Source organism: Acomys russatus, chromosome 16 (genome assembly GCF_903995435.1).
Source record: "Acomys russatus chromosome 16, mAcoRus1.1, whole genome shotgun sequence".
NCBI classification, from domain to species: Eukaryota; Metazoa; Chordata; class Mammalia; order Rodentia; family Muridae; genus Acomys; species Acomys russatus.
In genome coordinates, this window is record NC_067152.1 from 13,367,157 (window position 1) to 13,391,883 (window position 24,727).

Sequence of the window (24,727 nt, forward strand, 5' to 3'; positions counted from 1 at the left end):
AACATCTCTGGCTTGCCGAAACTTAACGCCAACTCTAGGAAAGAAAGCTGTTTATTCTCCTACCAAGCAAAACAAAATGAACAGGGTCAGTCATAAAAATGTCAAAAAGGAAAATCACATAAAGAATAAAACACAGAAACACACAGAGAAGCTGTCTGTTAAAGCAGAGTACAGACAGCTAAAACTAACACCAACGTGAAAGTGTTTCTTGCTGCTGTCCTTTGATTTACACATCCCCATTTCTTGTTTTATAAAGAGAGCCCCATCCCAGGCGAACCTCACAGGCCCACTTAGCTCTCCCAGGCCAGCATAACAAGACACTGTGGTGGCTCTTGCAGGCAATAAATAAAAGCCCAGGCAATTTTGGTTGTAAGCATTATTTGGCAAGGCTGCCACTCACTTGGTAGAAGTGAAAAAGAAGCAAAAAAACCACAGCACTAAAGAAAACGGACACAATTTCGGAATGATCAAAGATGTCTTTATAAAGTTTTTCACGACTTCATTCTAAATATACAGAATAAAAAATGGTGTACTCATTTGTGAGACACCAACCAGATTTTCCTTATACTGTCTCAGAATTTAAAGATCAACTTCCCCAGAGGGTGTGCAATGCATCATAAAATGGCCTTTTTGAGGGTGGGAAAGGAAGGCATATTAAATCGTTCCATGATAGACATGCAAAACTGCTATCCAATATATATAACTTATATACATTTGATGACTTAGAAAAACCAATCATTTGTGACAAGACTAAAAAGCCTGACACACTTAACATACTTCCGCACGTTCTGTGTGGCCAGGGCTCTCCAGGTGGACCACAGGGCCCTTTGCAGTTATCAGAAGGCCAGTCTGTTAAGCTCGCAGTGAACATCACATCCACCCCAATGGAGTATGACGAGGGTGGAGACCTTACCTTAACATAAAGGGAAAGTGTGTCAGTGTAAAATGTGGACTAAACTGCTCTCGGGAAGAACGTTTTAAACATCAGTACAGGGTGGAAACAGGGATCTCCCATCCTGGTTAGGGGCCTCCTGATGTCAGGAAGGAGCCCACCATGCTAACTTCTGCAGGGAAAACCTTTCTCTGCTTATTTAGTTTTCTCCTCTGAGTTCAAGCGCTGCTGGATCCGTTTGGCATAACTCTGTGCCATGGAGTTAATGATGGACAGGACAAAGTAGCACACCATCACAACCACCAGCTTCTCAAACAGCCAGGACAGCCAGTTTTCTCCCTGCAGGAAAGCAAGCAGAACAATTCAAGAAAAAGGCTTTTCTTACTTCAACAGTGAGGAGATTATTTACCATGCTTGAGAGGGAATGATGAGAACCCGAGGCTTGCCGGAAAACCAAACAATTGAAAACTGGTCTTTAGGTACCCTGAGGTCTACGCTTGGCCATCAGAGATCACCGCTGGACGCACAGCTGCTGCTCTCTGGACAGTTTACAGAGGGACAGGGGGTGAGCAGTCTCTACAGTGCCCCAGTGGTCTGGCTAGCTCTACTCTTGCAGCAGCCGTGCAGATCTTGCTTGGAAGGGGAAGAAAATGTAAACTCTGTTTTAGTGTTAGAGCTGCTTTTAGAACATAAACGTGAGCCGTGTCTGGACAACTGACAGCAGCGAAAGGCTACGGGAGGAGTCTGAAGCCAGTGACAACGCTCTCCTCCGGTCTGAAGCCAGTGACAGACACTGCTTTCCTCCGGGCTTCTTGGTTCAGGTTGCTGCTTACTCAGCCCTACTGGCTCTTTCCTCTCTGCTTTGGAACCGGCCAGGCTTGGTTTATTCAAGCTAAAAGTTCAGTTGTGGCAGGAGCCTTGCTTTATTTAAAAAAGAAAAAAAAAAGGCAAATAGTTGCTTTCCCACAGCAAACATGAAAAAGGATATTCATGCTACCTAATACTTGGTGATAGTATAAACTTTAACTTTTTAACTCAGTCTGGAAGTATAGGTAATAACTCATTTACGATCAAGACACCACTGCACACAACAGAACCACTGTCTTCCACTACCGCACCCTTGTTTCTGAAATATAAAATCCCCAGTGGAGACTACACGGTGCCTCAACTTCTGCTAAGAGACCGGTGAACAGCGGCAGCCACCCCATCCGGACGCTGGGAGAACAGTCCACCTGCCTGGAGCCTGAGGCTGCCCTGGGGAGAAGCCAGAGGGATCCTCACCTGCGCTGTGCCCGCTTCGCTCCTGTGGTGAAGCTTCTGCCGCTGCGCCTCCAGGTATTCCTGAAAGGGCTTCTGCAGAGACGGACCTATGCCAGGGACAGCACTGGAAGCAAAGCCGAAGGAAAGACACAAGTGGGAAGAAAAGCAGGAGAAATGTTAAAGAAAATCCACTTACCCCTCAGGCTTAAAAACAAAACAAACATAAAACAAAAGTCGGGCACTGCTAAAAAGAACAAAACACATCAGAGCCGGAGCAATTTGTGAAGCTTCCTCCTTCAACATTAGTCTCTTTGGGAGGAACTAGCAGTGCGAGCCAGAGCCTCTGCTATCACAGGGCAGTGCAGCCAGCGCGGCTAAGACCGCACGCTGCTGTGGCACAAAGAATAAAATGAATGACTTCTGAGAAGTCCCACATTTATCACCACTAGTTCCTGTAAGAACTGGTTTAAACCGATTAATAAGGAAATGACTTATGCTTGTGTCATCCCTAGTTAAAAAAGAAACTGCCCTCCCTCTGAATGTCCCATCTTCTCGGGGGGTGGGTAGGAGGTGCTTTCTCAATCCAAGTCCTTATTAGGACAACCGCTGCGTCATCCTTATCCAAAAAGAATGCATTAGCACATCGGGAGGCACCTCCCCCCAGCCAGAAGTCAGTGATTAACAAAGGAACAAAGAGGAACTGCGGACCTTGAATCATTTCATGCTTTATGATGGATGTTTGCACAGAAACTCCGGTACATTACTAAACAGCTTGTTCCAAGATGTGTGGATAGCTCTCTCTGATAAGGCTCTGGACCAACCAAGTTCCTCAGAGTTTGTGGAGCTAGAGCTGTAAAACCGGTCTGGCAACTGAAGCTACCAGGCACCAGTTTTTTCTTTCTTTCCTTCCTTTTTCTTTTGATAGCTAACAGGCTTTTAAAAGGGTACTGTGGAGCAACTTTGAAAAAGTAAATATCCTTACTTCCTGTACCCTTTATTTTCTCATCTGTCTTATTTGCTAAAAGGCAAATAAGCTTGTATTTTTTCTAGGGCCAGAGTATAGAAGGCCCAAGTGTGCAGTGCCCAGTGTTATTTCACAAAGTATACTGACCCTAGTGAACTCTTTTTTTTTTTTTTCCTGGAATAATTAAGTTGCTGCTTACAAAAGCATAATAATTTTTAAAAAAAACTTAAAAAATATTATATTTGCCAGGCAGAAACAACTTCCCAACTGCTGGCTATTCTTTTTTTCTCATCAATTACCTATCAACCTTCCACCTGTTAATCAGTTAACATTTAAAGGAGTCCTTACTTTGTGTCTATGGTATAGAAAAGAGAAAAACAAAGCACCTCCAAACAAAGTGTAGCTAGCACGCTAGCACACCCAGGAGCAGAGGCAGGTGGATCTCTGTGAGTTAGAGGCTAGCCTGGTCTACAGAGTTGAGTTCCAGGACAGCCAGAGCTACACAGAGACCTTGTCTCAAAAAACAAGACAGAAGAAAGTACAATCCTAAAGGTTCTGTATAGAAAACACATGCTAAAAAAACTGGAAGGAGAAAGTACAGATGCCTGAGGGATGATGTGCCACTTGTAGCTTCAGCAGACAATCTGTCCCAAGGGCTAGATTACAGGTGTGAGTCAAAGTGCCCACAAGTCAGTGATGTCTAAGTGGCCTTCAACTAGGGAGGTAGATCACAGCTGTGTTACTACTTATCAGTAATGGTTCTAACTGCAAATCAACAGAAACAGAACTTTTTTTTAAAAAGAAAAACAAGCATTTCCTTAGGGGTTTAAGCAACCTTTCCTAACAGTACAGGAAGGAACGCAGATAGTCTCTCCATTTACACTAGAAACACAGACACACGGGCTCTGACTGCAGCTGGTGCATGGGAGCAGTGAGAGCTTCCCTCTTCGTAGGTCAGTGCATCCTGCCCTAACACTGGCACTCCACACCATCAACCTAACTCCCAGAAGAGTTATGACAGTAAGAAGAGAGAGAACAAAGTGCATGTGTTAGAAAGTACTAAGATTCTTCTGTTCTTGCCAGCGACGAGGAAGGACCCGACAGCGAACCATTCCAGAATCCCTTCACAACAGACTGAAGACATAAACATCTGACATGCATCTTAAGCCCTTTACTGTTTGCCAACTTGAAGATTTTCAAGGAGATTTTTGTGACCAATGTTAAGATGAATGTATTGAGGTGCTCTGTAATTTATGCCCCAGAGAGCTGTGAGGTTTGGGAGTTCTTCCTGCAAATTTCTATAGATAGGAGGAAAAAGATGAAAATAGAAGGGATTTTAAAAATTATTTTTTAATGTTGTAACCAAAACTATTATGAGCAAATAACTGATCTGAATAAATCTAAAACTCAGCACATTTGAATCTAAGTATAGCAACCCCTCCCCCAGGGCTTCTCTGTGTAGCCCTGGCTGTTCTGGACTCACTTTGTAGACCAGGTTGGCCTCAAACTCACAGACATCCACCTGCCTCTGCCTCCCAATATCCCTACTTTTCATGGGAATCCTTTCAAATTGTGTCTCAAACAAGTTGGTTCACCACATACAAAAACACATCTAATTAATTTTGAGTCACTTCACCATGGAGATAGTAACCAAACTAGACCTTGGTATGAAATAGTTGACCTTTTCCTTGTGTTCATTAAGATTCTGTGTGGGTTTTTCTATTCTGTTTTTTTTTTAATGTATTGCCATGACACTGTGGCACTGTACTTAACAGAAATATGAGCTGAAAAAGTATACTATTTTGCCAAAAAAGGGGGAATTATGTTTATAATCTCTGCACTGGGCAAACTGAGGCAGGAGGATAGCAAGTTTCCAGATAAAGGCTGAAATATACTGTGAAACCTTGTCTTAAAAGAAAAACAAGGCCACCCAGGCTACTCAATAGATGGACACCTGCCATAAGCCTGGCAACCTGAGGAGTGCACCTGTATCTGCATACACACACACACACACACACACACACACACACACACACACACACACACGCCAATACACACAAGTTACATTAAAACAATAATGCCAGGTATGGTGGCATATTCTTTTAATCTCAGCACTTAGAAGGCAGAGGCCAGCCTAGTCTACATAGTATGTTCCAGGACAGCCAGAGCTATAAAGAGAAACCCTCTGTGTTTCAATGCACCCCACCCCCACCCCCGACAATCACCCCAAACCAAACCATCAAAAATGCACTATTTTGTTAAGTGGTCAAATTTCCCCTGACTACTGTAGGGGCATGACTGAAGTACCTTTTAAATTTAATCCAGGATTTGCTTCTTTCTTAACCACTTCCCCAGGATCTCAGCACTAATAGTATGCCAGTTATATTTTATTGTAAAAACAAACTGGTGTGGGTCCTAAACAAGGAATCTATGGAACTTTATCTCATTGTGCAGCACTTGGAGGCTGAGTTATTTTACCCCCTCCCACCCCAAACACACACCAGCTTGCTCTATCTGTCTACCTACCTACTCTGTGGATGTCACGCACACAGGAGCACTGTAGCTTGTACGCAGAGGTCAGAGGATAACATGCAAGAGTGGGCTCTTCCATTCTTAGGAACTAAATTCTAGCTGTCATGCTTGGCAGCAAATGCCCTTACACATTAATATATATATATATATATATATATATATATATATATATATATATATATGTTTGTTTTTTTTTTGGTTTTTTTTTTTTTTTTTTTTTTTTTTTTGGTTTTTCGAGACAGGGTTTCTCTGTGTAGCCTTGGCCATCATGGACTCGCTTTGTAGACCAGGCTGGCCTTGAACTCACAGTGATCCGCCTGCCTCTGCCTCCTGAGTGCTGGGATTAAAGGCGTGCGCCACCACGCCCGGCTTTTGTTTTTTGTTTTTCAAGACAGGGTCTCTCTGTGTAGCCTTGGCTGTCCTGGACTCACTTTGTAGATCCGGCTGGCCTCGAACTCACAGCAACCAGCCTGCCTCTGCTCCCCTAGTGCTGAGATTAAAGGTGTGTGCCACCACTCCTGGCCTTGAGCCATCTTATTGGCCTGTTTTGTTTATTTCTTTTGGCCTGGAACTTGTTACATAGCTAAGGGTGATCTAGAACTCCTGATCCTCCTGCCTCTCCATCAAAAGTGCTAGGTTTAAAAGACCGTGGTACACCTGCTTTCTAAACCCAGCTTAAGGTTTGGTTAGTAGACTAATTACATGTCAAGGGGGAAGGCAAGCTATTTCTACAAAGCTCTTTCCTCTTCCCTTTCTATATAACCCTGGCTGTCCTGTTAGAACTCACAGAGATCCTCCTGCCCTGCGTCTAGAGTGCTGGAGTACAGGCAGGCATTCATTTCCTCTAGCACTCCCGTGTCTTCCTAACGGACAGCCATGAAGAGCCTTTTAGGAACCTGACAGCCAAATCTGTGCTAAAAACCAGTGCTCAGAGAGAGAACTTTTTTTCTTTTTTTCTTTTTTGGCTTTTCGAGACAAGGTTTCTCTGTGTAGCCTTGGCTATCCTAGCCTGACTTTGTAGACCAGGCTGGCCTGGAACTCAGTGATCTGCCTGCCTCTGCCTCCCTGAGTGCTGGGATTAAAGGTGTGTGCTGCCACGCCTGGCCTGAGATAAAACTTTTATCTTAAGAATGTTCTGGATTAAACTAGTCAATTTCATTAGGAAATGAAATTTACTCATTTACTCTGGCTTGCATTTTTTGTTTGTTTTGTTTTTCAGACATGGTCTCAAAATGTGCGGGAGGGCTTTGAGCTCACACCCTCATGCCTGGGCTCCTCACATGCTGAGGTTAAAGGTCCTTTCTGGAGAATTTAAGATAGGGTTGAGATGGGGGCTAGAAGCCCTAAGTAGAAAACTTTCTGCCCTTTCATCTCCTCTGGCCAGGCTGCTGGTCGGTGGACTGGGTCTCTTATGGAGGCCAGGCTGGCCTGAGCTCTCAAGTCTCCTGACTCAGTCTTCACAGTGCTGGCATCACAAGCACACACTAACATTCTTGGTTAGAATGATCATCTTCCAACTGAAGCTAGCAGGGTCCTCCGAAGAGAATGAACTGGAAAACGAAGGTGACACTGGGATAAACTTTGAGGGTAAAATAGAAGCCCTTTCCCGTTCTACTTGCACCATATGCACACCTGTCTTCTATTAAAAAAACAAACAAGAGGCAATAATAAGTCTCTTTCTTAAGAGATTTGTACATTCTAGTCAAACTCTGTAGGGCTAGATTTTCCTCCCACCCCCACACAGGCTCAACGGTTAGTATTTTAATGAGTTGTCATTTCCTGTCTGATAAAGATTCTCACAGTATTTAACCACCAGTTTCCCTGGGGACCAACCAATACTAGAGCTCTATTCATAGTGACTCAGAAGCAACCTCAGACTCCTGGCCTGATTCAACAATGACAGATTACGGGACGCACTCCTCTTAAGGTGGGCTCCTCAAAAGGGTGGGGGAATTTATCAAGACATCTGCTTAAGAAGCCAAAGGTCATCTCACAGGGCCCTCATTAATATTTATAGTTGTCCTGCCCTCAAGGATTAGAGGGGAAAAAAATAAGAAGACACCAAGTGTTACCTAGTTAATGCAAGAATAATGGACTGGCACTGACTGAAAAATCAGCATTTGTTTATTTTTTTAGACACAGCTTCTCTGCGTAGCCTTGAAAAACTAGCATTTTTAAATTAGTAAAAATAAGATCGAGTAATTCGGGGGCTGTTGATATGGCTCAGCGGTTAAGAGCACAGGCTGCTCTTCTAGAGGACCCAGGTTCAATTCCAGCAGGCACATGGCAGTTCACAACTGTCTGTAACTCCTGTTCCAGGGGATCTGACACCCTCACACAGATATACAAGCAGACAAAATACCAACATAAACAAAAAATTAAATAAATCAGTTTTAAAAAGATCTAGTGATTCTGGGTAACTGGAATGAAAGTGTTACTTTTGAACATAGAATATAATTTACGAAGCTGATATTGTGAGGGAAAATTGGTGACTCATGTATTTTCCTTGCTTTTGGATTTGAACTGTGGTTTCTTTTTCTTTGGTTTTTGAGACAGTGTTTCTTTGTGTAGCCCTGGCTTTCCTGGACTCACTTTATAGACCAAGCTGGCCTCGAACTCACAGCGATCCTCCTGCCTCTGCCTCCTGAGTGCTGGGATTAAAGACATAAGCCACTGGGCTGGAGAGATGGCTCAGAGGTTAAGAGCAATTGGCTGTTCTTCCAAAGGTCCTGAGTTCAACCCCCAGCAACCACATGGTGGCTCACAACCATCTATAGTGAGATCTGGTGTGCAGGTGTACATGCAGGCAGAGCACTGTATACAAAATAATAAATAAATATTTAAAAAAAAAAAAAAAAGACATAAGCCATAAGCCACCACGACTGGCTGAACTGGGGTTCTGGAAGAGTGTCCCAACATAAAACACATTCTGAGAATTACACACTACACTCGAAAATCTAGGGCTTATACGGACTTGTTTGCATTTATAGTCTCTGGCACCTTCTAAAATTCGCTGTGATTCAATGTCAGGGTTTGGGATTAAAATGTCTTTTGATTTTCATTTGCATCTGCGCTCCTCTGAAATAATGAAAAATTCTTTTGTATTCAACTTAGCTCACTGTGTACCCAGTAGTATTATTTATACACACGATACCACCCCTTTCTTCCAGGCTTGGTGGGAGACAGACTACAAGACTACACTGCTTTATCCAGCAACTTGAGGCACACGTGTGCTATTGTCTCACAATGAGTTTCTAGCTCACAAGGTTTTCCAACTGCTCTTGCTTTTGAGGATTTGGGATTGTTTCCTGTAAGACCCAGAATGAAGACCTGACCACTTAGTCGCCATTCTCTGAAACGTGTTCTCACTGAAGAACATGGTTCTTCAAAATGCAGAATGGAGGACAGGGTGGAGACTTCTGTTAATGAAGGAAACAGGAGCTCAAAAAATGGTCTGCACGGGGCTGGAGAGATGGCTCAGAGGCTAAGAGCGCGGCCTGCTCTTCCAAAGGTCCTGAGTTCAATTCCCAGCAACCACATGATGGCTCACAACCATCTATAATGAGATCTGGTGCCCTCTTCTGGTGCACATGCAGGCAAAATACTGTGTATATATGATAAATAAATAAATCTTTTAAAAAAATGGTCTGCTATAATGGGTCTGTTCAAACAGTTCAGTCAGACTGACTCTCCACTGCAAATTTCCAACTTCTAAGATTGGGGGACAAAAATCCCACCGTCTAGTGCTGTTTCAGCACACCTTGCACATACACTAGTTTTCAAAGAGCACAGGCTACTCAATTCATCTTGTGTTTGAGACAGAGTACTATTCTGTAGCTCAAGCTGGACTGGAAATCATGGTGATCTTCCTGCTTCAGCTTCTTAAGTGTGAAGAGTACAGGAGTGAGCTACTAAGCAAAACTTTTGATCTATTTCCATTGATATTTTCTCTTTATGTTGCTCTTACTGTCCTGCAACTTGCTATGGAGATCAGGCTGGCCTTTCACTCACAGAGACTTTCCAGCCTCTGCCTCCAGATTACTGGGATTAAAGGCATGTGTGTAGCACCATGCCTAGCAAGCCATTATATTTTTATTGTTTCTTTTTCCCCCTCAGCCTGTTTATAATTTCCTCCTCTCTCTCTAGTGTATACCACCATGCTCAGTTGTACTTTGTATTTTCTTTTTCTTAAAGGTTTTCTTTTGTTTGTTTCTTTCTTTTTAAATGTGTGTGTGTATATACACAATATATATATACAGAGAGAGAGCGAGAGAGCGAGAGAGAGAGAGAGAGATTGTTTTTTCGAGACAGGGTTTCTCTGTGTAGCCTTGGCTGTCCTGGACTTGCTTTGTATACCAGGCTGGCCTTGAACTCACAGTGATCCTCCTGCCTCTGCCTCCTGAGTGTTGGGATTAAAGGTGTGTGCCACCGTGCCTGGCAAAATACCATTTCTTTTTTTTCTTCCCCCCCCCCCCGCCCAGTTTCTCTGTGTAGCCTTGACTTTCCTGGACTCTCTTTGTAGACCAGGCTGGCCTCGAACTCACAGAGATCCGCCACCATGCCGTCTGATTTTTCTACAGATTGCTACAGACAGGAGAAGGGAGCTCTCATCCAACTGCACAGGGAAGTAACTTTAGAATTAGGAAAACTGAGTCGCCAGAGCTGGGTCCTATCCTTTCCCAAATCAAAGAAATGAATGTTTGTGGTCCAGACTTCTATAACCTTTTAAGAAAATTATTTCATAATGATCAATGTCAAGAAGAATGAGAGACATGCACTAGTTTACATTTTATAATGAAAAGATAGCCAAGTAAGGGAGCCCATGCCTTGAATCCCAGGCAGAACTCTGTGAGATCAAGGCCAGCCCGCTTTACACAAAGGGAGTGGCAGTTCAGACAGGGCCACTCAGTGAGACCCTCGCTCAACAGCAGCAGCAGCAAGAAGCCATTGAAAACCCAACAGACAAAACAAAACAAAAACAAAACAAAACAAAAAACCCAGACAGAAAACAAAAAGGCAAAGACGCGTCTTCCTCCTGTGGTCCAGGCAGACAGAATGAAGAACAAGAACACCACTCTGACTTCAGCACTAACTGTTCACTGGTCTCTTCTGCCACAGGCAAGCATGACTCTGAGGTCAAACAGCAAGTTAACTCAAAAATAGGAGACAGCAACCAAGAGCATGGAACATTCTGTATCTGGTAAAAAGTCCCTGTTCCAGCCAACCCCATCCCCCAGCCCTCGAGTTCAATGACTGAGTTATGGAAACTTCTCTTGTGTGGTAAAACTGGGGACTTTGTCTTCCAATAAGACCCTGGCAAGCTGACAGCAAGCCAGTGCTCTGCATATGGCCTGCTGCGAGTCACAGGCTTAATGTTATTTTCTGGGAACTCTTAGCCTCCATTTGGTGAGAATTCCGGAACATGTCATTTTATAATTACAATTTTTATCATTTGGTTCTGCACTTTAAGAAATATGTTCAGACCTCACAATGGAGAAAGTCTACAATTAAATAAAAATCAGTTTCATGTCATCACAATAATCACCAGGTCACAAGAAATATAATAATGCTTTCAAGCTTTCCAGTTCACTGGTGCTTGCCTCTTTCCTCTGAGTTACTTCAAAGAGTGCAAGACAATACACACGCAACATCTTTAAAATAGAGTTTTGTCTCTGTCCACCTGGTAAATACTCCATAAATTAGAAAGCTGTTATCTAAATCCTAATCTCTCTGAATATGTATGTGATCTAGCATATCTGATTATTTACATGTATGACTAGACCAACCTGCTGAGTTAGAAATAGATAATAAGGATACTTTCCTTTAAACCTACTGATATTGGCAACTATTTTCTAGAATTGTTCTAGATAAAAAAAAACTGTTAATTATGATTGGGAGACAGGCACCATCTAAATTAGGGTATCATATTTGGCTAGGCTATCCCATACCTATATTAAAAATAGCAGTCCACAGGGGCTAGAGAGGCAGCTCACTGGCTCAGAGCGCTGGCTGTTCTTCCAGAGGATCTGAGTTGCGTTCCCAGCATACCAGCTGGGTGGCTCATGACGGCCTGTAACTCCAGCGCCAAGGAATCTGACACCCTCTTCCAGTCTCCACTGGTACCCAAACGTGTGTGGGATTTACTCAAAGATATATACATATAAGTAAAAAGAGGGATAACTATAATACAAAAGCAGCTTCAGCCAGGTGTGATGATATACGCCTTTAATCCCAGCACATAGGAAACAGGGGCAGCCAGATCTCTTTGAGTTCAAAGCCAACCTGGTGTATTGTGGGTTCCAGGCAGCCATGATACATAGTTGAGAGACAGTTATAATAGAAAAGAGCTCAAGACTATTCTCAGCTATACAGGCTAGGTTAGGGCCACAGTCACTTCTGCACAATGCTAAGTACCCCTGGCATGCTAGGGAAAACACTACCACAGAGCCACACCTCCAGCCCTATTGCTGATTTTCATTTTGAACACTATACCAGGCATGGCAGTGCATGCCTTTAATCCTAGCATAGGAAGAGGCAGGTGCAGGCTGATCTCTGTGAATTTGAGGACAGCTAGAGATATGTATAGAGACCCTGTCTCAAAAGACAAAAACAAAACAACAATGTCCTGTTTCAAAATATAGGAAAACAAATCTTGTCATGTTTGGTTAGAGACTGTGATTGTAATTTTGTTTGCCTGTTGTTTTGTTTTTTGAGATAGGGTTTCTGTGTAGCGTTGGCTGTCCTAAACTGACTTTGTAGACCAGGCTGACCTTGAATTCACAGCCATCAGCCTGCCTCTGCCTCCTGAGTGCTGGGATTAACGGCGTGCCCCACCACGCCTGGTTGTGATTGTAATTTTTTTTTTTTTACTAACAAAATACTAAAAAGCTAAGCTGGGTGTTAAGGCACATGCCTTTAATTCCAGCACTCAGGGAGGTGGAGTCTACAAAGTAAGTCTAGGACAACCAGGGCTATACAGAGAAACACTGTCTAGAAAAGCCAAAACAACAATAACAAAACCAACTAAAAAACTATCTTTTGGCATCTGATTATGAAGCCAAATCTAATTAACTTACATTATTTAAATATATTTAATTTTTTTTTTTTTTTTTTTTTTTTGGTTTTTTGAGACAGGGTTTCTCTGTGTAGCCTTGGCCATCCTGGACTCACTTTGTAGACCAGGCTGGCCTCGAACTCACAACGATCCGCCTGCCTCCCGAGTGCTGGGATTAAAGGCGTGCGCCACCACGCCCGGCTTAAAAGATGTATTTTTTTACTTAATCACTGAGCCATCACTCCTGCCCCATACTTAAATGACTTAATAGCTAATCTAGAAGCTGAGCTAATCTTTGCAGCAGGTTCTGGGAAAAAGACAAAGATGTCAAGCAATTCTATCATGTATGAAAATAATTTTGAAAACATAACACTAACTCTTGGATTCAATAAAATACAAATCTGGCAACTCTAGAATGTATTAGAATGAAAATTATAGTTTCTAAAAAAGGCAGTCTCTTGTAAGGCTGGCTTCAATCTCTGTGTAATTGAAGATGACCTTGAATTTCTACTCTTCTTGCCTGTACCTCCTGTGTGCTGGGATTATAAGGCATGTGATAACACACCTATTTCACGTGGTGCTGGGGGCTGAATCCAGGGGCTTTGTGCATGCTAGGCAAGCCCTGAAGAAGCTATATTCCCAGGCTTTCACTTTATCTTTTAGAGAAAAAGAATCACTATGCACGCGTGTGTGTACACATACATGTTGTAGAAGTTTTGGTTATGCTATGTTAATGTTTTTGTTTTGATTACAAGTGTGGAATGTAAAACTGCCTGTAGTTTATCCACAGCTGATAACAGTCTCATGAGAGGGCACCTGATCTTTCCCAATTAGAAAATATCCTTACTCCAAGAGGGTATAAATAGGAGCCCAAATAGAGAGAGAGAGAGAGAGTGAGATCACTTCCAGACAGTCCTAGAGAAAAACCGCTCTGGAGAACGCTTCAGGAAGGCTGCAGCTGATTTGGTCTACTGTTCAGCTGGACTCCTAATGAGGAAGAGTAGAATCGCCCCAACTACACTTCTGTTTCTCCTACCTAGGGTCGGGGGTTGGAAAGGAGGTAGAGGCATTAAGGAACCCCCAAAATGTATGTTTAAAAAAAATCAAAGCCTGAGCTGGGCATGATGGTGCAGACTTTTAACCCCAGCATTTGGGATTAAAGCCCCTCCCCTGATACATTAGTTTTTTTGAAACAAGGTTTCTCTGTGTAGCCCTGGCTGTCCTTGAACTCAAAGAAATCTGCCTGACTCTGCCTCCAAGACTACTAGGATTAAAGATATGCACTACTACCATCTGGCTTATATATATGTATATGTGCCTGCATGCAGGAGCCATCAATGTGGGTCCTTAAGCCAGAGCCATCTTTGATTCTTTGAAAGGCCATGCTAATGTATGCAGTTTAAAAGAAAGGATTTTTAAAAACAATTTAAATAAATAAAATTTACAATTTAACTAAGTAGTCCAAATGTTAAAATAACTTCAACTTTTATTTTATTTTTTTTTGTTTTTGTTTTTTTTTGTTTTTCGAGACAGGGTTTCTCTGTGTAGCCTTGGCCATCATGGACTCGCTTTGTAGACCAGGCTGGCCTCGAACTCACAGCGATCCGCCTGCCTCTGCCTCCCGAGTGCTGGGATTAAAGGCATGCGCCACCACGCCCGGCCTAACTTCAACTTTTATATACTGTAGAGAAACAGCAGAATTCCCTAGAGATTCCAAAATCTAAGGAAACAAATAGAAAAATATGGGCTATCCAAAGGATCTGATGATTTTATAGCCTAAATCTTTTTGGTTTTTCGAGACAGGGTTTCTCTGTGTAACAGCTCTGGCTATCCTGGAACTCACTTTGTAGACCAGGCTGGTCTTGAACTCACAGAGATCCATCCACCTGCCTCTGCCTTCCAAGTGCTAGGATTAAAGGCCTGTGGCACCACTGCTGACTAAATCTTTATGTGAAACAGCTTGTGGTCATTTCCTGAGTGTTCTATGTGAGTCAGGCTGTCAGGTACTCAGAGCTGTGAACACTACACATGGCCTCTTACATTGAGCTGACAGATGCTGGGCATGGAGGCACACACCTTTAATCTCATCACTGGGTGGCAGGGGCAGGCGGACTTCTATGAGCTGGTAGAAAAGAAGATGGTCCAGGGGGCTAGGGAGGTAGCTGAGACAGTCCAGCATGCATAAAGTCTTGGGTTTGATCCCAGAGCCACACAGACTGAGCCTGGTGAGGTATGTCTACCATTCCAGCACTCAAGAGGTGGAGGCAAGTTTAAGATCACTGGCTGTTCTTCCAGAGGACCCAGGTTCAATTCTCAGCACCTATATGGCAGCTCACAACTGTCTGCAATTCGAGTTCCAGGGGATCTGATGCCCTCACACATACATGCAGGCAAAACACCATGTACATAAAAAATAAATAAAGTTAAAAAAAAAAAAAGAAGTTTAAGACTGGCCTCAATTATATAAGAATGTTTGAGGTCAGCCTGGGCTACATAAGATTCCCAGAAAGAGCCGGGCATGGTGGCGCACGCCTTTAATCCCAGCACTCGGGAGGCAAGAGGCAGGTGGATAGCTGTGAGTTTGAGGCCAGCCTGGCCTACAAAGTTAGTCTAGGACAGCCAAGGATACACAGAGAAACCCTGTCTCGAAGACCCAAAAAACCCACCTTCCTGCCCCACAAAAAAGCAAAAGCCAAGATTCCCAGAAAGAGAAAAGAAGGTACAGTGGCATGGGTGGGGGGTGAGGGTGGGGATGGGAATAACAATCATACACTCATAAACATAAAAGTAAAACTGTAAGTGCATGTCCTGTATGTTGAGGTGCAGAGAGGTCCCTGGTGCAGGAGTATTTGACCAAATCACAGAAGGTTTTTCTGAGGATAAAAGCTGAAATCTAATGGACATTCTGACTGTGGGTGATGGATTTATCTTCCATATATTTAGCACCAGTGTGGAACACACACATACTTTTTGTGGTGCTTAGAAACACACGGGGGACATTCTAAATGTAAGGCATTTACTCTACAACTTAGCTATTCCTGGCTGTGAGATGATAATTACTATTTGCACTTCAACACATTGAGCCTAGGGCCTCAAGCATACTGCCAAAATGGCGTTCTGCTGAGTAACCGCTGTACCCCGTGACATAACCTGACTGTCAGACTGGGGGTTGCTAAGGGCATATACTGTGTAGAGGACAGGAACACTAGCTGTCTTAACAATACACAGGACAGTCCCTCATAACAAGGAGTTATTTGGCCTAAAAGATCAAGAGTGGAAAGGTTAAGACACCCTGAGGCAGGCGGAGGGAACAACAGGCTCAAAGATGAATGGTGGGATGCAAGTATCTGTGACACTGTCTGAGCGGAAGGACACTCAGAGCTCCGCATACCTTCTTAAGGAGTTTGGTTTTATTTTAAGAACAAAAGGGAAACAAATGAAGGTTAAAAAAAAGAGTGGATGATTGAGATATTGTTGGTGACAGGTCTGAAGGGACAGAAACAGTGTGGGGCATGAGACAGGCAGGTCTGTAACACAAGCTTCTAGAAACCCCAAAGGCTGAAGAAACAGTTGATGGGGGAGTGGGGGGTGGGGGGTGTAATGTAGCTGAAACTATCACTGCTACATGGGTGCACATAGTATACTGCCATTCTACAATGTGTGGACATGTATGACAGCCAATAGTGTGTCTGTCCTTTCAGAATTTTCTCAAGGGAGGTGGAATAATCTCTAAGAATTGAAGAGTATTTTCCTCATATTTCAAAAATGAAAAAAAAAAAAAAAATCCAGCTTCCACACCCCCGTGTAACACGTAGCTCGGGATGGCCTCAAAATCCTGGGCCCTGCCTTAAGCTTTCTCAAGGGCTGGGATGACAGGCCTGTATGAGGAGGCCCATCGCCCCTTCCTTTACTTGGAAAGTGATAGATATATATAACATATAATTTAGTTTATACAGATTCAGGCAGCATAAAAACTAGACTGGTTACAATTTCTTTCTTTTTCTCTTCTTTGAGTAGATGTGGCTGCCCTTAACCTTACAGAGATTCCCCTGCCTCTCTGTTCCAAGTGCTCCACAACCACTGGCCAGAGTGGTTACAGTTTCATGTATGAATTATACTCCACATTAATAATCAGAAGTGAGGGCTGGAGAGATGGCTCTTCCAGATGTCCTGAGTTCAATTCCCAGCAACCACATGGTGGCTCACAACCATCTATAGTGAGATCTGGTGTCCTCTTCTGGTGTGCAGTTGTACATGCAGATACAACATTGTATACATAATAAATAAATCAAAAGTGAGCCAGAATTAAAGGCGTGCCAGTGACTTTTTTTTTTAAAAGAATGGGCCAGTGACTTTTAAGATGGAGATTTACATTAAAAGTAAGCAAAATGCATTTCATCTTAACACATTCCCATTGTGGCACCACTCTATTACTAAATGAAAAAAGACCTCTCTTGCAAATAAAAACAAAAAACAAAAACCAACCAACCAAACAAACAAAAAACACACGAAGGAGGAAGCAAGCAAGCTAAATACCCAATAAATACTGATTCCATTTCTAACATCTGACTCTGTTCACATTCCAGTTGAAAGTTAATAAAAATGGGTGTTTCTTTATTGTTTTGTTGACCTGAAACTGGCAGTTTTGTGATATTATCATTTGAATTGTATGTTCAAATGGTCTTCTGAGAACTGCCAAAAAAAAAAAAAAAAAAAAAAAAAAAAAAAAAAAAAAGGTAATAATAAAAAGCATTGGATAGTTTGGCCTAATTTTTCTCTAGTGCAGTAAGTGAGGGATTCTTTCCTGACAAATTTTGAGACTATTTTAATATACCATTGCACCCCTTTAAAGAAATACTAGAACATTATGTAAGCCTGGCATAGTGGCACATGCCTTTAATCACAGCTCTTGAGAGGCAAAGGCAGGTAGATCTTTGTGAGTTCCAGGCCAGCCTGGTCTACAAAGGGCATACCAGGGCAGGCTGGTAGACAGACAGACAAACAAACAAAACAAAAAGAAAACCCACAACCCCCCCAAATTATGTAAAATTTATATTTAACTTACATGCAACTGTAGTTGGCCCAATGCTCTATTAAACTGTAATGACACACACATGCCTTTTCTACAAAGAGAGGCCACACACTCTAACCCCAAAGATCTTTAAAATCAAGAATTGTGTGAACCAATACTTAGTTTCCAAAGAAATGGAAAAAGTTAGCTTTATTCTTCCCGTCGGTTGGGTAAGAATCATTTTTCAATAACTAACAACACGGAAAACATTTTCTTTCCTCAAAAAACAGAACAATGTTAAATTTTACATCCCGATTTGCCCTTCCGCACACTGACGCAGCACTGGCAGTGTTGAGGGGGCCACTCACCCAATGACAGCCACCATCTGCTCCACGATGTGCTTGCTGAAAGTTACTATAACAAAGATTTTCTGTAAAGAAAACACCAGTTAAAATAAGCAGTCATTTAAAAGAAATACCTCTAAATCCTAAAGTGTATCAGTCTAAAAAGTGCTACCCCTAACTGTAATCTTAATATAGTTTGTTTTTTAAATTAGAGGCCATCTAATTAAAATGGTAGTCAGTATTTTAAAGATGCTTTTCCTTAAGCACAGCTGTAGTCTTCTACTACTATACAGGACTGCCTCAGAGAAAACATGAGTCATGAAACCTGAGACTGGGAGGGAACAGTGGAGATGAAGCCGCTCTGCATCTTCCAGCCCTGTGCGAGGCAGCGGCCAAGGTTCCTATACAGCACCAACCATTGACTCAATGCTGATGACTCCTACAACAGGAGTCAGGCCAAAATCTACTTCAGAGATTTTAGGAAGACAGCCTACCTTTTTAGGGAGGTTTACAGCGACCCTATCAAGGTTCCCAGAACCCGAACAAGCCTGACCTTCCAGGATTAGGGCTAAAGGGTCCTTATCAGATTTTCCAAGTTTTTAAGTTTGGTGAGAATGAAGTTCATCCTCTATTAATGAAAGACATTGATACCTGACATTAAAACAAGATACTTTAAGGGCTATTAGATAGCAAATATTCTCAGCTTGATTCAATACATGTGAGCATAAAGTACTTATTTTGTTTTGTTTTGTTTTTGTGGTTTTTTGAGACAGGGTTTCTCTGTGTAGCCTTGACTGTCCCGGACTCACTTTGTAGACCAGGCTGGCCTCCAACTCACAGCGATCCACCTGCCTCTGCCTCCCAAGTGCTGGGATTAAAGGCGTGCGCCACCATGCCCAGCTTGCATAAAGTACTTATTATGGTTAACATAAGGCAATATTACAGGTTTTTAAGAAACATAAAGCTGGGCTGGAGAAATGGCTCAGTGGTTAAGAGCACTGACTGTTTTTCCAGAGGTCCTGAGTTCAATTCCCAGCAACTACATGGTGGCTCAAAACCATTTATAATGGGATCTGTTGCCCTCTTCTGGCCTGTAGGTGTACATGCAGGCAGAGCAATGCATACATAAGAATAAACATTTAGCTGTATGTATGACTGATTAGGGACTTAATGGTTTCTATTTCATTCTAGCGTACATGCATAATAATTCTCAACTAAATAGGAAAAAAAAGCTAGATTTCTGGTGTTTCTCCAAATTCCTAACAACAAGCTCTTTAGCACTCAGTTGTTTGTTAAATAAACACTGTAGCCAATGTAACCAAAGGGGAGGGTGGGAATAAAATGAAGAACACCAGCCCGCCCCAAAGTAGAGTGCTCCAGGAAGAGGAACAACACATCAGGGTTATGGAAATGGTGGAAGGACATTACCAGGCTAACAAGACAGCTATCAGAGTCAGCTTGGGGGTGGGGAGCACTAGCATAGAGGCCCACACCAAAAGCAGCTATTGGGAGCCATAAATTGCTCACTAATCAACATTAGTAATGGTGTGACTTTCAGTGATTTCACCACCACAGCTTCTCCCAGCATCACTGCCAGTGCCAAGTAATTGCACAACTTCATTGCTTGAGAAACAAAACAAGTTTCCTTTTTATACGCAGCCGCTTAACAACTCACTGTGCTGAGTAGCCATTTAAGAACCCATGGCTCAAAAAGAACAAAACAAAACAAAACACAAAACAAAACAAAGAACCCATGTCTCTGTCCTCAAAGCTCAAGGTCTGAGTAGGGATTCTACCAGATATAGTAAGGCGCAGACCATGGGACATCTTTCCCACTCATGTGCATACAAGAAAGAAAATGAAGCCTGGAGGTGGTGGTGATGGAGGAGGTGGAGATGGTGGTGGTGGTGATGGAGGAGGTGGAGGGTGGTGATGGAGGTGGTGGTGATGGTGGAGGTGGTGGTGATGGTGGCGGTGGTGGAGGTGGAGGTGGTGGAGGAGGTGGTGATGATGGAGGAGGTGGTGATGATGGAGGAGGTGGAGGTGGAGGAGGTGGTGATGATGGAGGAGGTGGTGATGATGGAGGAGGTGGAGGAGGTGGTGATGATGGAGGAGGTGGTGATGAAGGAGGTGGTGATGATGGAGGAGGTGGAGGTGGAGGAGGTGGTGATGATGGAGGAGGTGGTGGTGGAGGTGGTGATGATGGAGGAGGTGGTGGTGGAGGTGGTGATGGAGGAGGTGGTGATGATGGAGGAGGTGGTGATGATGGAGGAGGTGGTGGTGGAGGTGGTGATGATGGAGGAGGTGGTGGTGGAGGTGGTGATGGAGGAGGTGGTGATGATGGAGGAGGTGGTGATGGAGGAGGTGATGATGATGGAGGAGGTGGTGGTGATGGAGGTGGTGGTGATGGAGGAGGTGGTGGTGATGGAGGAGGTGGTGATGGTGGAGGTGGTGATGATGGAGGAGGTGGTGATGGAGGAGGTGGTGATGGTGGAGGTGGTGATGATGGTGGAGGTGGTAATGGAGGTGGTGATGGTGGAGGTGGTGATGATGGAGGAGGTGGTAATGGAGGTGGTGATGGTGGAGGTGGTGATGATGGAGGAGGTGGTGATGATGGAGGAGGAGGTGGTGGAGGAGGTGGAGGTGGAGGTGGCGGCGGTGGCGCACACCTTTAATCCCAGCGCTCAGGAGGCAGAGGCAGGTGGATCTCTGTGAGTTTAAGGACAGCCTGGTCTACAGAGAGAGAGTTCCAGGACAGCCAAGGCTACACAGAGACTCTGCCTTGAGGAAAACAAAACAAAACACAAAGCCAAAAACACAAAAAAGAAGGGAAAGGGTTATGTAGGAGTAAAGATGTGAACAGAGTAAAGAAATGGTAGCAGAATGAACAAAAAGAGACCATGTGATGAAGTGCCCTTAACAGTCCACAGGTCAAGTGACTCAGTTAGCAAATTGTTAGTGTTTGCCTACTACATGCCAGAGGCTATTATCACCATTAGACAACCTTAGTGAGCCAAGGAACAAACCTTTCTGACCCCCAAGGCTCACAATCTCGGTGTGTGTATGTGTTCTCTTTCATGGGGATGCAGACAGGCAAAAAAACAATAGTTACAGTAAGTAGGAAGGCGAACATAGATAGAAATTCTGACCCAACATAGTAGATGTGCTGATGGAAAATTTTCAAGGAATATTGACAACAAGACATTAATAAAACTAACTTACGGAAGGCTGTCTAATGTTATGCTGAGAAAAAAATGGTAAAAGAAAAGCAAATGAGATAGGCTTTAGTAGAGTACAAAAAATCTGTGTGTGGGTGTTTCTCTGGATTGGCCAAAATGTTTATATTAGTCATTAATACTGCCTACTCAGGGAACAAGAAAGGCTTGTTCTAAGCTACATCTGGATGCACATCAAGTGACATGCCTTGATAAAGCAAGTAAACGTAGCCACAGTCAGAGAATAAACCCAGACCCTTGCTTCAGAAACACAAATGGAGTTTCTTTCTTTTCTCTCTACACAGTAGGCAGAGGAAAAACTTCAACCTTTGGAGCTTGTTCTGAATTCCAGGTCTTAAGACAAGCCCTTTTCCCTGTAAAGGTAAGTTTGTTTCTCTATCAAATCTGGATTACTATCTCATACCCATCCTTGGTCCTGATGAACAGCTGGCAGTAAAACATTTACTTCCCTTAGCAGAACAGTGGAAAGGATACTCAGCTTGACCTGGGTTCAAATCCCAGATGGGAGCATTCTTAGAGACACGGAATGCCTATTAGCCACTCTAATATGACTACTGTACTCAGAACACTTCCTTTACGCCAGAATTCCACTGAGAAGTTTAAATTATGAGGTACAATAATATGACTTGAGCCCAGCAGTGGTGATGCATACCTTTAATCCCAGCACTGGGGAGGCAGAGGCAGGTGGATCAGTTCTAGGCCAGCCTGGTCTACAGATCAAGTTCCAGGACAGCCAGGATTACAGAAAGAAACCCTGTTTCAAAAAACAAAACAAAACAGAATCGGTATATCTTAAGAAACTATACTTAGGATTTTGACCCCTTTCCCATTAAGGGCATGGCTCCTGGTAGGTCTGCATGCTCCATGGGGCATGTATTTATGAGTATATGGGCAGCACAACTGGACTACATGGATTAAAAAAAAAAAAATTTTTTTTTTTCCGAGACAGGGTTTCTCTGTGTAGCCTTGGCTGTCCTGGACTCACTTTGTAGACCAGGCTGGCCTTGAACTCATATCCACCCACCTGCCTCTGCCTCCCAAGTGCTGGGATTAAAGGCATACACCACTACTGCCCAGCCTTAAAATTTTTTTTTTTTTTTTTTTTAAGATTTATTTATTTAGTATACAGTATTCTGCCTGCATGTTACACCTGCAGGCCAGAAGAGAGCACCAGATTTAATCGCAGATGGTTGTGAACCATCATGTGGTTGCTGGGAATTGAACTCAGGACCTTCGGAAGAGCAGGCAGTGCTCTTAACCTCTGAGCCATCTCTCCAGCCCCTAAAAATTTTTTTAAAGGTAATATAGATTATGGGGCTGGAGAGATGGCTCAGTAGTTAGGAGGAATGGGGTTTGGCTTCTAGCACCTAAGGGACTGCCTCTTCCAGCCTCCTTGGGCACTAGGCATGCATGTAGTGAACACGTACTACATGCAGACAAACATTCCAACACATAAACCAAAACTTATGTACAGATTACACATTACACAAACTCTTATAACAGAAGGTGAAATGACTAGGTACTGACAACTCAAAAAGCTATGTCAGCATTCTTTATCCCCTAGAAAGAAACAGCAAGCAACCAACCAACAAATAAAAAAATTAAAAAGAGAAAAATTATTTTGAGAAATATTACAAAATACTATTGTTTAACAAAATATTTTATTCTTAAATTTTCACATAGTATATATATATATATTAACCATGTTAAAAATATGGTGTTCGAGCTGGGCATGGTGGCCTAGGCCTTTAATCTCATTACTCGGGGAGGCAGAGGCAGGCAGATCTCTGTGAGTTTGAGGCCAGCCTGGTCTACAAAGGGACAGGACAGCCAAGGCTACACAGTGAAACCCTGTCTTGAAGGTGGGAGAGGGTATCACTGATGGTTAAATGATCATTTTGAGAGCAGAAGACAGACTCAATAAACCTCAAAGGCATGCTCCTGCCCCTCCTCCTGTCTATGTATCCTTGGCTGGCCCAGAACTAGGCATGTACATCATGCTGGCCTTGATCTCACAGTGAGTGCTGAGATTAAAGGCATGTCCAACAAGCCTGGCGTCCCTCCCTCCTTTAACAGATTTATTTACTTTTGTATGGATGTTTTGCCTGTATGTATATACATGCAGTGCCCAGAGAGGCCAGAAAGAGGATGTCAGATCCCCAGGAATTAGAGCCACGTCTCCAGCCTCTCACTCTTCCCTTTAAGAGTCAAAGGCAGAGAGGTGTTAGAAGAATCACTAGAGACTGACACACTGATTAAAAACAAATTCTTTCCAGGTTTATTTTTATTAGTGAGAGTTGCCCTTATATGAAATAATTCACAATTTAAGATACAGCCATGACTCCCTTGCTTAGGTTCTTAGCCTCCTTTTATTTGTGCGGCTCTGGGGGCTAGCCAGCACAGCCCCCCTTCTCTGACTGCACACCACACTTCCTCACTTGTTCAGCTACCTTTCTCCCCCCACAGGAACATCTGCCGGGGTTTCAGTGAAGGACATTGGTGCCAGGAGACGAGGTGCTACGTAGAGCATGTGAAAGAACGTAAGAATCAGTAAAATCACTGTGTAGCCTTGGCTGTCTTGTCCCCTTGTAGACCAGGCTGGCCTCAAAGAATCAGATACTCGTCAGCAAGGAAACTACAACTTTTTGACTGTGTACTTTTATTTGACAAGTTTGGATAGTTTCATGGAAGGAAAAAAATAAAACAAGAAGAGGAAAGAAAAAGAAAAACAAGCAAGAGAATTTACATATTTCTAAACCTGCATGCTTTATTATCTAAGTAAGCAAGTAACCGATGAATAGGGAACCAAGGTCAGACAGCAGTGAGTCAGCTCTAATTACCTGGATATGCATTTTAATGATGGCTTTTCCAATCAGGGTTGCACCAAAGAAGGTCCAAAAAGGTACAAGGAAGTGTCCACATGTTATTCCAGCCAGGTCAAACAGGGGATTTGGAATCTATCAAGAGAAAAGACTTCTATATGTAATTCAAAGAAAATGTTAATTTAAAACATATTGGTGTATGGTATCCTGCTTTAATCATTATTTACCATGTGACAAAAGATAAAGGTCCCCTGATTAGTGTAATGCCACTGCCCTGAATTCTAGGTAGGTATTCTGAGTCCCATTGACTGTCTTCCTATAAGATCACAGCAAACCAAGATATACCCTGTAGACACACTTTTTAACATATGAGAAATGGACAAAACCATGGTACTGTAGGAATTTAATTCCTTTTAGTAAATCTTTGCTCAGTTAGTGGCTGTCTTCTCTGGTAATGAAGTCTTAAGATTATTGGAGAAGTTATTAGGTAAATTTCTACCCAAAACACAAGTATCTAGAAGTGCTCATATCTTAAGTAAACATATTAAATCCAATAAATGTATTGGATAAATTACATTTATTGATGGATGCTTTCAACATTTAAAAATACAT

The 24,727-nt window shown here is 42.9% G+C and overlaps 1 protein-coding gene across 2 annotated transcripts in view; it reads right to left on the reverse strand.

Moving 5' to 3' along the window:
- Positions 1–456: 456 nt before the first annotated feature.
- Positions 457–24,727, reverse strand: part of Vmp1 (vacuole membrane protein 1) — a 91,643-nt gene continuing 67,372 nt past the window's right edge. For both annotated transcript variants that reach the window (XM_051158215.1, XM_051158216.1), the window contains exons 9-12: positions 24,134–24,250; positions 18,082–18,143; positions 2,174–2,276; positions 457–1,231 (exon numbers count right to left, since the gene is read on the reverse strand). In XM_051158215.1, coding sequence (XP_051014172.1) covers positions 1,088–1,231; positions 2,174–2,276; positions 18,082–18,143; positions 24,134–24,250 — 426 coding nt within the window. In that variant the 3' untranslated portion in view covers positions 457–1,087. The remainder of the gene's footprint in view (positions 1,232–2,173; positions 2,277–18,081; positions 18,144–24,133; positions 24,251–24,727) is intronic.